Raw genomic sequence first — 15,081 nt, 5'->3', positions numbered from 1 at the left:
GAGACGGTGTTGAAGTATGACAAACGGAACAAGATCAAACCAGACAAGTTTCAAGTGAAATGGGTCGGGTCGTACTAGATTCGAGAAGTGGGTGATAACGGAGCAATAAAACTATGGACATTAGATGGGCAAAAAATTTTGGAAACAGTGAACCGTTCCAAGTTGACGATATATCATACCCAAAGTGTTTCGTCGTCCCCGAATATCGAGAAGCAATGAAAATGTGAAAAATTAAAAAAATTTAAAATTTAAAAATGAAAAGGAGCAATCACCATACGGTTATCGTACGATAACTTAGATTGGCTTGATAGGCACTGTACGGTGGCCCTCATGCCCGTACAGTTTTGAAGGATAAAGTGACTAATTCCTACCATACGGATTTTGAAGATGGGCACATACGGATTTTGGAGATTAAATTCTCTATTTGGGGGTCGTTCGGCTTTTAGTGATTGACTACTCTGTTAGGTACCATACGGCTTTTGGATATTGACTTCTCTGTTGGTACCATATAGATTTGGAGGTTAAGTTTTTTTATTGCCACCGTACGGATTTAAGGGTTAAGTTTTTAGTTGCTACTGTACGGATTTGGAGGTTAAGATTCCTATTTGCTGTCGTACGGGTTTGAAGGTTAAATTTTTATGTTTGTTGTTATACGGATTCAAAAGTTAAATCCTCTATGGGCACCGTACAGTCTTTTTAAAAGACCCCTATACCCGTACGGAGAAAACATCAATAATTTTTGTTATGTTTTATATGCTTTTTTTATAGGCATCAAACATTGTCTTGCATCCGTACGACAACTTATTGAAGGGATGTTTGATGCACGGCTTCTTCTAGTAGCCTTATATCCATATGGACCCTGTAGTCAAGGAACAACAAAAATATATATCAACACAGTATGGCAGTTACAATTTATCTTCTGGCGTGAAGCAAACAAAGGAAGGAGTGACCATAGGGAGCAAGATAGAAACCCGTATGAAAAAAAGGAAGCTGTACGTTGGAGAAGTGGGAACATCTTCAATATAAGAAAGGAGCCATTCCATATGGTAGGAACTGGAGAGGGAGAAGAAGATTGTAGTACACCAGTAGACACAGAAGAAGGGTGACAGGAGGTTTTCTATTTTAAAAAAATGATAGATTGAAACAGTTCAAAATGAGTAACGCATGATGCCAAAGGGAAGGGAAAGCCAAAAATAGGCAGTAAAACATAAGCAGTTGCCAGAAAGAGTGTGGAATCAAAAGAAAATGACAAAAAAAGTGTGTTCTATGGAGTTTTGTGTGGGTTTATGAGTGTTAATTTGGTCTTGGTGGACCCCGCCCTATATCACAATAGAGTGCGCCAAGGGTGCTGCCCCTCGACCCCGCTGGGGACGATACCCCCTAGAACCCCAGTCGATGCAGTTATCAGTCATGGGAAGTGTGACCAGTTGATGAGACCTAAAGCTGCTGCAGGCATAGTGTGCCAAAGGTGGAAAGATCAACAGAGCAAGCCTTTCGAGAGGGGTGATACGCTTTGAGGCACTTGGAGTAGGTGTTGGACGTGAAGCTGTCTTGGTGGATGCATAGAGAGCTCAGGAGAAGCTGATCATCCAGTTGAAGGTAGTACAGCAACACTTGGCTCAAGGTACCCAGGAGTTGGAAGTAGAGAAAGTAGCACGAGTGGCTATCGAGGTCAGATAAGGAAACAGTATTGTGTTAGCAGAGGCTACAGATATAATGTGGTTTGGAGACCAGTTTAGTGCAGGCACGGGACGAATGTGAAAGTGGTGTGATAGAATCAAATTTATCTTGTTGTAGTTAGTCAGTTAATGTATTCCGTTTTGTTAATTTGTCTCGGATATTTTGTAATTGTTGTCCGGAGACGACTTTTTCTTTTGGGAGGGATGATGTCGTCAATAAATATTGTGTAGCCAACAGGAAGTATATCGTTGGTAAATATTAGGTAGCCGATGGGCCCCTTCGAGAAGGTTCTTGTTATGAAGCCGACGAGCCCTTCGGTAATTGTCTTGTAGCCGACGGACCCCTTCGGGAAGGTTCTTTAGAAAGTATATATACACCCTTTGGGATCATTGTAAGCATCATCAGAAGCATAGTGTAATATCTTTGGCATATGCGAATAATAAAAGGAGTACTATTATTCTTGTCTATTGTCTGCATGCATTAACCTATTTACCCCATGCAGTAAACAAAGTAAACAAAAGATACGTTTATATTTGTATTCACATGAATGAAGGACAGTTATAAAAACCATTACGTAAGCCTATCTCATATAGGCAATTACATTTCATGACCAATTTGTAAAATCAATTGATTTTACCAATTTCTTGATACATTTTTGTTAGTGAACAAATTGTCCTCCAAGAAAAATGTGTGCAAATTTGACCCTGAATGCCCAAGTGAAAGGACAAATCAACACCAACAGTTGGATAGGTTATCATGGAATCAATACCCTTCCTCTAAATTTATCGGGTACAGCTCCCCATATGAAATATTCAATGAATTATTTGTGAATGCTTTTAACTAAAAAGCATAAAAGGATATCAAACATCTACCCATAAATACAGTGTAGATGCGGGAAAAACTAAACAACTACAAGAAATTAAATGGTAAATGACACAAAGTCCATTCACCCTGACATGCTACAAAAGACGAAATCAAGAAACACATTAGCCATCTTCTTGAGAAAATACAGAAATGAAGATATGGAGCTATAACAGCATATTTCAGCGAAAACTAAAGTGATACAAAAATCACGATTAGTGGAAAGTAGATTCCTCAAACTCTAAGTTTTGACATACAATTAACTTTCAAGTCTCCCTCCTCTAAAAGCATAAAGATGCATTTGCTATTACGATCACCATTAAAGAAAGCTATAACAAATCAAAATTCTCCTATTGCTAACACACAGTTCAAAACAGGGAAATGAAAACGTGCTCTGCCTCCCACAACTTCACAAGAAAATGGAATAAAAATTGGGAAAACCTCTCCTCCCTATTGTAGCATAAAGTCTCCAGTATCGGAGAGAAAGATGGAACCCTTTTTGCATTTGCTGAAACATATTTATCTTTCTCTATTGTCGGTGACTGTTCAGTTTTGGTAACTAATTCTTGGAAAAGGTTGGCCATTAATATTCCAATTTCCTTTATGTCCAAGATTTTCCCATAACTGATAGCCTTCTAATATAATTATAATATGAGATTCACCTATATAGTCTGCCCCTATTCTCAATATTTCAGCACTTTTAATTAATGACAATACGTAGGAAACATTAAATAATCTTTAAGAGATTATTGACACCTGGCATTTCTTGACACATCACACACCTTTTAAAGCCAATTGTTTTAACAATGTTACTGGCTTGATTAACTGTATATGAGCTCTACTTCTTTGATGTCGATGCTTCAATCCTCCAGCTCTATCTTGTTCTCATTCATATAATGACAGCGATCTAGAGAGGTCTGCTGTACAATACAGACCTACATTTTTCCAGCTCACCATTGACCTTTGTAGCACCTCAAGTAACAGCAATCACAATGACCTCTAGAATTTTGAGGAAAGACATATGTTCCACAAAATTCCACATGCTTAATCTTCAATTTTCACAACCAAACCAGTCTCCTGTGAAGATATGCAAGTGGCTTTAGCCTTTGAGATATAGCTTTTCGATATATATTTCTCCATATGCTCGATGACATGTGCAGATGACATTCAGTCCATTACTCTATGAACCGATTTTAAGCTTTTTTCTAACTTTCTTGTCGGTCTCCCAATGTTTTCATGAGACTATTGATAAGAGTCAATGGACAAACGTATCCAATAAAACTTTAGTGACCGACTATAAGCCATCACTTTTTGTCCAATCATGAGATGATTAAAGAAATTCTTTTCTTTGTTTTCACAATCCAATTTTGTAATATGTATTCTGCCATGCGAGCTTCCAAATTCTACCACCATTTCCAAAGACCTCTACCTCAACAACGAAATCAACACCATAATTTGATCCTCTTCCAATCTGATTTGGAGTCTGCAAAGGCACCATGTTTGTTTTGATTATTGACTTTGGGCTCTTCTAATCTCCGACCACGTTTGGTGTCCGAGAGGACACTTGGATCTCTCAATGAATCACGATACAATTCAAATAAATGAAAATCACACGAATAGCATCTCTTGAATGTGCTATTACAAGACATACCCGCAATGAGTGTATTCGACACATCTTCCTTGACTGTTTCACCAATGCTCGGGTGATAAATCTTGTTTTTGTAGATACCTGTCGTTATCATGAAGAGGAGTTGGGCTTTATGCATCATCATGTGTAGTATCTTTTGCCTTTCTCTTTCAACTGTTGTGGCCAAATCATAAGAATGTTCAAATTTTGTATTGCCATACGGCTTTGGAAAATTATATTCATCTTATGTAGGCACGAGTAAAGGATGGCACTGGCTAGATCAATATCATATAGCAGGTCCATGATAAGCATTAAATCAAATAATTCCAAAGACGTTTATTGGAACATGATTTCTCTACAAACTCGCAGACGTCCTTAGAATAAATATAAATTGGCTTTTGATGAAAATTCAGCCATACTCGGGTGCTCACAGCAAGCTCGGCTTTCACTGTAAATACTGTGGCTGACATAGGGCTCCTTGTTTTCCTGGCATCCCAATCACTTTGTCTCCCTCATCATCAAAATCAAATGTAAAGCCATCCAATGTTCCTTCAACCATAGTCTTAGCTTCATAGATATTGGAATGCGACTCAAGCTGTATGAAACCGTCCACAATGGTCTCAATCTTTGCCTCCGAGGTCCCAATATTGACCAGACAAAATGTATATGACGGAAGAATTGTTGTTCTTGCCAACATCAAACGTGCGTCTTTCCTTTGGAAAACATATTCTCACTTTGGCATGTTTAATGTCTTCTATTGAGAGGCAAACATAAATGTCACTTTCAACCTCCAATATATATATAAACCACCAGTTGGTTTTAAGATTATGTTCCAACAATGATAGGATAAAAAGCCCTTTTTATTGCATACACAATCACGGTGCTCTGTTCAACACGTATCATCCAACTTTGAGAATTTATCATAAAAGATCTATCTGAACTTCAAGTTTTTTGTCCTGAATTTGAAGTGTTTGAAACTGCATACTAAAGCATTGGACTGTGTTTCAAATTTGGCAATGTGAGCCTCTGAATCTGCTTATGTGAACCTGTAAATGTTGGATCTTCAAACATTAAAATTGAACTCATATTGGAAACAAGAATCTGCACTTCAACTTTCTGAACTACTGAACTGATCTCCATCTTGACCTGTACTTTTACACTTTCTTGAAACTGTTGAACTAGCAGAATCTAAGCCTAAATGATGAGATTCTGAACTTGTTGAACTGAACCTACAGAATGAACGATTTGGACTTGTGATATTGCTATTAGGATTTAACTGTGTGATTTTTGAGTCAAACTCATTGACCCATATTTCATGAGTAGTGATTCAACATGAATCCATCTCTCATGAGAATAAATGGAACACTTAGCACTCATTGGATCTAGGTGATGCTCACAGGGGTGAAGCATCGGGACTTCCCGGGAGGTCACCCATCTCAGTACCACTCTAGCCTGAGCGCGCTTAACTACAGAGTTTCCTCCATGGTTAAACCCAAAGCTTGCAACCCCATTTGGACTTATCGAACCACTTTGAACTGCTTCGAACTTCAGTTTGAAGTGGTTCAAAACTCTGCAGTTGAAGTTATGAAACCATGTTCATATTGGGTGCTAACAATTTTGAAGGAAACTGATTTCTAAGCGTTGAGGGGAATAACTGATTAAGCGATATTAACCATCTACCATTACTTCAACTTGAGATTTCAAATATCATAAAAGTAAAATACCCGTTACCAAAAGATACTTAATGCAGGTCGTATCTTTGTCCTGTGCAAGCTTTGGCATTTGGTGGAGAGGAGAAGCATTGTCAAGAGCTTAACCTCCCAACCATGGACCCTTAAATATCCCCACACAATCTCAACCAAGAAAAGCCCTTGCTACCCAGGATAAGGCTTAAAACCACCACTGTCCAACCACTGAGTAACTTGTGTTAGAGTATCAACCCACCACTCGACATGACAACAAGAGTTATATATTGGAGAACCATGAGTTGACTAGGTTTTCTTTATGCAGTTTTATATTTAGCTAACTTTCATTTCTGATTCTCTTTTGTTCTTGCAAGGATGTTCTCTCCTACCACCCTTTTGGTTTGACCATTCCGATCTTATGGGTGCTTCTTAGGAGATTCTAGGATTATAATCAATTCTGATATCAATTTGAGTATTATATGTTTAATGTTTTTCATGTCACCACATGTTGATCTTATCTGAGAGGCATATTGCCAACACCTTTGTATAAGTCAAGATGATTAATATGCATAATAAGCATTTTGGTGCTTGAATATATAACACATCATACACAAAATCTATCAATGGAAATATAAATGTGGATCACAATGATCATGAAAACATCTTATGACTAACATAAAACTAGTATCAGCACGCAATTATTATGTATTGTAACAAAACAATGAACAACGAATGCATAACCTGCTATATGAGTTGCGCTGCCTATTGCAAACCTAAGAACACCGCCTCACTTGGCAGGCGGATTGCTAACACTGTAAGTGATGGCAAGGAATATGACAGGTCTGAAACTATTCGCTAGGCTCTTGTACAAATGCAGAGCTTCTCCCAATGATTTGGTTGTTACCGCAGATTTCAGCTTTATTGTCGTGAGATATAAGAAAAACGCAGAGCATAAAGAAAGCTTGAAAAGAATGAATGCTCGCATAGTCTTGGTGAGTACATAAATGAAACAATCCTGCAACGCACGCTCAATTATACAACAAAAGGTTCGAGGTGGCAGATGCAAGGCCAACTATTGGTTCAAAAGGATTACTTTTCAAATTGATTCAAAAAAACTAGCTCCATCAATTGAAATATTTAAGAAAATAAAAGCCCAATAAAAGATGGGTAATCACTCTAAATAAGGAGCAAATATTAAAGATAATTATGGGTTCTCCTTCCACATGATTTTAAAATATATTGACAACATGGTATTTGTGCCACCTCCATATGTACGCACATATATACATATATGTGCATAAAGGTAATCACATATTTCTTTTGTATCATTATATTGATTTACGTACACATATATATACATGTAAGTGCAAGTATAGATGTTAAGATAACATGGTGTCATTATATGAAGCTATAATCACAAGACTACACAACAATCTCAGATAGAAAAGATAACAATTTATATTATTATTTAAATGCTTAATGTTTTATTGTAAGTGTTATGAATTGACTGGTTAGCTCATGGTTGTCCTTGAGTATACCCTTGCTTGCCTAGTTGGTTTCCCTTGGTCATAGTGGTTTAGGACTCCTGCTTATTTGCTCAATGGTAGGTGGTGCCCTTGTGCCTAATTCCTTTCTCGCAATGCCTTTCCCCCCTATGGCGTGTTCCTGCATCATATTCCTCAATATAATCACAATTATTATAACAAGTTATTATTCATAAACCATCATAACGGTTAACCACCATTTCACTTCCCATGAATCTATAATGAATAACCAACCTTCCAAGTTTTCAATATAATAACATCATAACAATTAACTAACATGTCATCTTCACATGAATCACAACTAATTTTATTTGTCAACTGACTTCACATGTAACTTTAATGATTATATGAACATTTTTAAATTGGGATGTAACATTATTTGTCAAAGAAGAGATATAAATCTGGAATTGCATGTCCAGTCTCTAAGCTTTCATTCCTAGAACATGGTGAAGCTATTAGAGGTTGTACTGCTGCTACACAGTCTGAATGTGTGGATTTCCCTTCTTTCTATAATTGGCATCTACTTGCAGTGATTTTACGAAGGAACTAAAGTTTGTTGATAGGCATTGACTAGAAGTGTTCCTAATGTTGCGAATGGTCAATTCCAGGCTTTCTGTTACAGTGCTTTCAGACCCGCATTAATGATTTTCAGACTTCAACATGCCTGCTGTGACATACGGGTATGATGATATTTATGTTAAGCATTAATAAAGTTTGAATTAAACTAGAGAATGCACCTTGCAAGTCAATGATCGATGATAAGAATCACAATAGTGTGTCAATTTGTAGTTATCATTTCTCCCTTGGCCTTGGTATCTTTGTTTCCATGTATTTGTTACTAGCAATATATTGTGAAAATACAAGAAATTCACATAGTAGATTGGCAATGTTAGACCTATTGGGGTTTTTATACAATGAGATAAAAGGTTTTCGAGGAATCATCTGTACAATACGAATATAGTGTTCCTGCACCTTGGCTTTCACCGAGACAAGGAAGCAAAACCTTGAATGAGGGAATTTGCATTGCATTGCACAAGGCTTTGAGCTCTCTTTTTAGATCTTTTTTGTGAAAGAAAAATGGATTAAAGAAGATTGTGTCCCTTTGTAATTTATTACTGATTAGAGCTGGCTTGTATCAAACATAGGATTCTTAACTAGCATGAATGAAGGACTTGGCTAAATATTTTGTAAGCCACTATAGCCACAACTTACAAAATGGGATCTTTAGGCAATGGTGTAGTGAGATAAATCTCTCCTCTCAGCAATAGGGAGGCTCCCTTCTTACTATGGATGGCTACAACAGAGACCTAATTAGAATTAACAAATGGGTGATTCATGAGACCAAATCCTCTTCTTTCAAGAATGATCTTATACTAACAACAACTATTTGCAATTTAACAAAAGGAATCTATTGCTACAGTAATACTAGTGGCTTAAAAATCGATGTAAGAATAACCTTAAGACAGCAGTTATAACTTGACTTTTGTGATTGATAGCAAGAACCCAAAGTCTCCTACAAGCAATCTTCTTGAATCAAAAGAACGAACAGCTAACAAAGCTCAAAGTCTTGGATTAACTATTCAGATATGAAATTATACACGAAGAAGTAAAGCTTCAAAGTCTTTAATTCTTAGTACTTGCAGCCACTATAAAACTAAATCAATCTTGTTTCTAAAAGCTCAAAGTCTTTCAAAACCAACACTAAATTCCCAAATGCTTCACAAGGAAAAAAGTAACAAAGATGAATCAATTAATGCAACGTAAGAGACAAAGATTAACTCCAAGTATCACAACTCAAAGTTTGGGAAAAACTTGTTTCTTTATTCACTTCAAAGATTTGCAACAAGAAATACAAAGCCTCTTAGCCACAAGCTTAGCCTTCTCCTATAAAGCAAAAGATAATTATTTACAATGAGCTCTCTTTTTTATATAGGAAAAACAAAGAAAGAAAGGTGGAGGAAAATGTGGAACAACCTCAACCACCTTGACTTATCTCCAACTAACTACTATGACTTTATTCAAAGTTGCATGTCTAATGCAATTGCAACTTAACTACATGAGTTGATTATACAAGTACATGCTATCCTGTATTTATAACATGAATGCTCTTTACATCCAGCCCTCCTACTACTATCCTACTTAAAGCATATGAAAATTTGAAATGTTCATAGTCTCAACAATCTTTGCAAATTTTTGCAGTGAATTCTGCAAAACTTCTGCATCGGGCTCACTGGTGTACTCAATAATCATTATGATCCTTCAATATGTGATGCCTACCTTAGAAATCTCCTTGACAGAAATTTCCTTCTTGTTTTGTAGTTCGTCAAGTGTACACTTCCATCTTGCAAATGTATTCATTATACTGAGATTGAAATCATCTACTTCAAGCTGCAAACAAATTGCTTCAGTGAACTCTGTAAGGATATCTTCTTCTTTCTTGAGTTCTCCATTCTCAGTAATTACTCCACATGATAGTTTTTCGTAACATTCGTTGATCATGTGTTCTTGCTCACCAATCTTCAACACTATTGCCTCTACATCTTTCATGAGTTGTTGCAGAACTTATTCCTTGTTAATCATTAGATGCTTATAATCATGATACATCTCAACAGATGAGATGACTTCATAAGCACATAAACCCTCCAAGTCAAGCTCCATCATACTCTTCCAAGCACCAATATCCTCATCTAGCAACTATAATTGTTGTTTAAGTGATCCTTGAGTATCACTTAGTTGAGCAGTAGCTTCCTTACCCTTCCTAAGCATTCTGTAAATATCACGAATGAGTTGATAACCTTGTGATTCAATGCTGGTTGCCCATTTATCTACAACTTGGGCCTTTCTTTTGATCTTCTCAGTGAAAATATTTGGAATAGATTCAGTACTCAAAGAAGACTTTTTCAGTTCCTCAATGATCCCTAGAAGACGTGCATTCTCCTCTTTCAATTTGTTCTTCTTCTCCCATAGTTCATCATTCTTTTGTGTTAGAAAATTGACAGCCTCAAATGCATCTTACTAATAACCCTGCCTAGTTTGTTTACCGAGTTCAACTCTTGTAATTTTGTAATCAGCAGGTTGCATGTCTTTAGTAGATTACTCCACAAGTGGTTCAGCCACTTCACCATACTTATTGTGATTTTCATTAACCACAACTCGAGAAACTGTCTTGGCTTTCTTATTCTTTGAAATCCTTGGCTTGGTCACCTTTCTATCAAACTCCTCAAGTGGGATTTCCTCTTTCTTTCTCTTTTGTGTGACAGACTATGTTTACCATACTGGGTAAAGAAAATAATGCGTACAAACAATGGAACAGAATAGTAGATAAGAATAGCAAAACTATATCCGCACACGCCAAGATATTACATTATGCTTTTGATGCTATAATATATTTACAACGATCCCAAAGGGGGATATAAATACTATCCGAGGAACCTTCCCGAATGTATCTCTTGGCCACATACAACATGTCGGGTACAATAATAGAACCTTCCTGATACTGACGAGAACATTCCCGATACACCCCTTGTCAGCCGATACCGACGACATACATCCCAATACAGAGGGAGTGCATCCTGATACACTAATGGGATACATCCCGGTACACTAACGGAATACATCTTGATAAACTATTTCCTGTCGACATCAAACGGAATATATCCTGTTACACTATTCATTGTCGACATCATCCCCCCTAAAAAGAAAGTTGTCTCCCGATGACCACACAACAAAACTCAACAACAAACTACAACAAGATGGATTTGTTTCTATCATATCACTTTCACATTCATTCCATGCTTGAACCAAACTCGTCTCCAACCCACATTGCATCTATAGCCACTATCTCCTTAGTCAAACTAACTGTTGATGCGAGTTTTGTGTCACTACATAACATATTAGTAATTGGATGCTTGATACAGAATATCAAATACACAATTCCTCTTTTGAAAAGTTATCTCTCATGGGACATGAGTATAACTCCAATGTTCCTTACACCGTTGGATACTCGCTCAGTTTTATCAATGTGATTTGCTGGTAATCACGTAGGCGGCCTTACGTTTTCTTGTTTGAGAAAAATTTGGATCTTGGTGAGAAAATGGAGATGGTGGTTCGGTGTGAATGCTAGATGATGTTGATGGCGCGATGATGGCAATGTAGGGTGAATGGCGATGGAAGGTGAGAATGCCGATGTTTTGGTTTACTTCTCTAACTAACCTCTTCTAAGCATGAAATTTGGCTGCTCAACTACTCCTACTCCTAAGAATGGAAGGTTAGCAGATGGACGGGGATCGAATCTAATGAAGGCTAACCAGCGGCCCTACCTCCATAGATGCAACGCTTCAAAGGAAAGTAAACTAGATCACCACACAAAGCCTCCCAACCAGCCGCTAGGATGCTAGTGGCCTAGTGTTGACCCCTATCAAACATCTACCAAAGCTACCATGCAACTATCCATTTTATTTTACTCTTACTCTAACAACTTGAAATGAAATTGCTTCAACTTGAAAAGAAAAATTTAACTATGTGGAAGTAGAAAACATGCAATAACACCCAATGTTCTTCGTCAACATGCAATGAAAAAGAGAGCACTTTGGTATTATTTTCGCAACAATTTCTCCAATCCCCCCTTTTACAAATGAGAGCCAATGGCCTTATATAGAGGTCCAAAATACAATGGACGGTAGAGATCAAAACAAGATCGACGATCCAGATTGGATCCAAAAACCCTAATTAGGGTTGCCACCCCATCGGCCAATGAGAAGATGCCACCTCATCAATGGACCAATGAAAAAAGTGCAAAAGTGGCAACCAATGATAAGGCACCAAAATGGTGGCCAATCAGAAACAAACACTTGTCCTATTCTAGAAGAAAGAGAAAGTTGCCACTTGGGCTTACATAAGATGATCTTCTAATATAATTCTTCCTTTTTCTTTTGTTCTTTTAGCTAAGGCAATGAACTTAGCTAGCCTTTCGTTAACTTCTTCCATAGGAGGACAAGGTGTGTGCTTCACTCGGAGTTCTGCTGACTTTGCCACGCTGTTTACTGCTTATAGTATCCTTTCGTGATCCTTCTCATATTCCTTTGCAAACCCAATAAAAGCATTGAGTGAGGAAAGGGTGTTCAGATGTTTCCTTTTGACGGCAGCCTTTCCTAACTCATCCAATCTCGATCCAAATCCTGTCTCACTGACATCCTCCTCTCTAATACCCTCAAAATCAAGCGCCACCCCAACGTCGCTCATCATGGTCGAAATGGAAGTGTCGACGCTTGGGCCGTGTTGTGCAATCTCATCATGAATTTCTTCAAGTGTTCTGAATCTGGTAGTCAATGCGACATACCAAGATTCAACTATGCTCAATCCTCTCTCATCAACCAACCGGGCTCTTTCCAAATATGCCTTCGGTAGCCTAATGAACGCCTGCAGCCTAGGAATAACCAAATCCTTGATGGGAAGAAAATTCTTCCATTCCTCTTCAAATAATCTGAATTTGTTTCTAACAGTCACCAATGACTGGAATGTTGAGATGAAGGAGGGCAAGAAATTTCGCCCATCTTGGATTGTATCATAGATCCAACCCCTTACTTCATGTAACTGAGCTGATACCTCTTCTGAATTGCTCCCGCTGTCTTGAGGAAGGGCTGCCTGATGCAGCTGTTGGATTGGCTGGCAATCTCTCCAATATTTGTTTTCGGCCTCCAACTTTACTATCCTTTCGTTTGCCTTCCTCAATCTTTCTCTGATTGATGCTATGCCTTCCTGAACCTCCTCACATTCCATATCATCTGTATTTCTTCCCAAATTATGTTCTACTATTTCGTACTCCTGGGCTGCAATCTCATCCGCTGCCTTATTGACTGTTGGTATAGCAATCTGAACCCTTCGGTGACCATCACTGTCGCTTCTGATTACCCTTGCCACCGTATTTGCCATCTGTTTTTGGTTCTCGCTATCATCCTTTTCTATTAGTCCTTGGATATCATCAACTGCGTGAGCCATTACCACCTCGCCTCTCGGCATAAGCATTTGCCTTAACCATAGTGGTGCAGTGCATCTCCCCAAATCCGGATTCGGTTCGACCAACAAAGCATCACCAACGGCCTTAGACGCCTGACTTATCTCTTCAATATCAATCGGCCCATCTTCTTCTCTACTAGTTTCTGCCATATTTCCTTGCTGGTTCTCCGAGAGAGGGGAGTACTCCGTACTTTCACTGTAGCCACTTGATTCCGAATCAGAGCTCACCTCCACTGCGGCCCCTTTATCACTCGAATTGACCTCTTGGCTTCTAGCCTTAGTTATACTCTCCCTTGACGGCGCTGCCCGCTGTCTCTTGGCTGGAGGTTCCGAACGTTCTTGGCTTTTCTCTACCTCTAAAGCCCTCTTCTTGCTATTTCTAACTGTCTCCGATTGCCGGCCACTTCCTTCACCCTTCTGTCCGATTGATTCTACTAGACCTTCCTTCGATTTCATCATCTCATAAGTAAGGAGAACCTTTTGTCTTTGTAGCTTTCTCAACTTGGCATTATACCACGACTCGGTATGCAAATCTACTGTCCTTGTGACTGCCTCCAAGGAAGGATCCTGATGATCGTCCCAATCCACTGGATTCAACTCTGTTCCAACTACTGTCTCATAGTCTTCTCTCAACACACTACGATCATCCTCCAATTGATCGGGAATATCAAGGCCTCTCCATCTGATATCTCTCATCATATTCACCGACAATCTCGAGAAAGCTAGCTTTCTCACGTGAAAATCATCCTTTGCATTGGCCCAAAAGTCCTCTATAGTGGGAACATGCTTAAATTCGCTTCCATGAGATGCCTTGATAAGACCAACAGGGTCGAATCCTTGCCTTGCTCTGTACCATCCTAGATGATACCACTCCAATTCCTTTTCCGCAGCCTCAAAGGTGGCCCGATTTGGGCAACTATCATTGCCAATTATAATTGAGAAGGAAACGCCTGTTTTCCCCTCATTCCTCATTACTCTATCATAGTGCTCAAGCTGCCTAGCCAATTCCATCAAAACTACCTTGTCGGGCGGGTATCTTGGAAGCCTCTTGGGACAAACTGCACTTCCTGCCACTCTAATGTATGTGAATTGCGGGAATTGGATGAACCAACTCCCAAACTTCTTAATCCTTGCTTCTGCTTCCGATGAAAGTCTCTTAGCAGGCGCCCCTTGTAATACCCTTACTGTCTTCATGGCGAATGCATCGCAAAACATCTTGTAATCCTTGTTATTGTGCAAATGAAGCTGCAGATAGCATTCATGCACCAAATATTGCCCCGGCCCATTACCAATCTCTCCTAAGGCCCTAAGTCCCGGACTCTCATACAATCTAGCAATTAAGTAAAACAGATAGGATCCCATGTAGAATTGCCTTTGGTTTTGAACTGTTCTAAGTTGCAACTCTAAATTTTCACTTATGATCCTAGCCCAATCAAATTTTCCTTTTCCCTTTTCAATTTCATCAATGAAGAAGTACATCCAGTTTTCGAATTGCATAGCTTGAGCTAGGCCCATGATCCGGCTGAGAAGAACAATGAGATCGCCATATTCCGGCTTGAAATCTGCCACTGTAAGCCTTGTTGATTTGTTAACTCCTTTCCTTCCTTCGTGTATCCAATTCCGCTTTAGATGTGAGAAGTAGGCCTCTTGGTTACCTTGAAATGATTTG

The 15,081-nt window shown here is 38.6% G+C and overlaps 1 protein-coding gene across 3 annotated transcripts in view; it reads right to left on the bottom strand.

The window, feature by feature from the left end:
* LOC149541080 (outer envelope protein 80, chloroplastic-like) overlaps nucleotides 1-15,081 on the bottom strand; it is a 152,067-nt gene that overhangs the window by 116,399 nt on the left and 20,587 nt on the right. Inside the window, exon 2 of one of the 3 annotated variants that reach the window (XM_089802073.1) lies at nucleotides 7,392-7,518. The exons of the other annotated variants lie outside the window; for them this stretch is intronic. Coding sequence (XP_089658199.1) covers nucleotides 7,392-7,423 — 32 coding nt within the window. The 5' untranslated portion in view covers nucleotides 7,424-7,518. The remainder of the gene's footprint in view (nucleotides 1-7,391; nucleotides 7,519-15,081) is intronic. 3 annotated transcript variants of the gene reach the window in all.

This window comes from Cupressus sempervirens, chromosome 9 (assembly GCF_028749045.1).
Source record: "Cupressus sempervirens isolate cs-2001-9-10 chromosome 9, ASM2874904v1, whole genome shotgun sequence".
Classification (NCBI taxonomy): Eukaryota; Viridiplantae; Streptophyta; class Pinopsida; order Cupressales; family Cupressaceae; genus Cupressus; species Cupressus sempervirens.
Note: the sequence above shows the minus strand (reverse complement) of the source record. Positions and strands in the feature narration are given on the sequence as shown.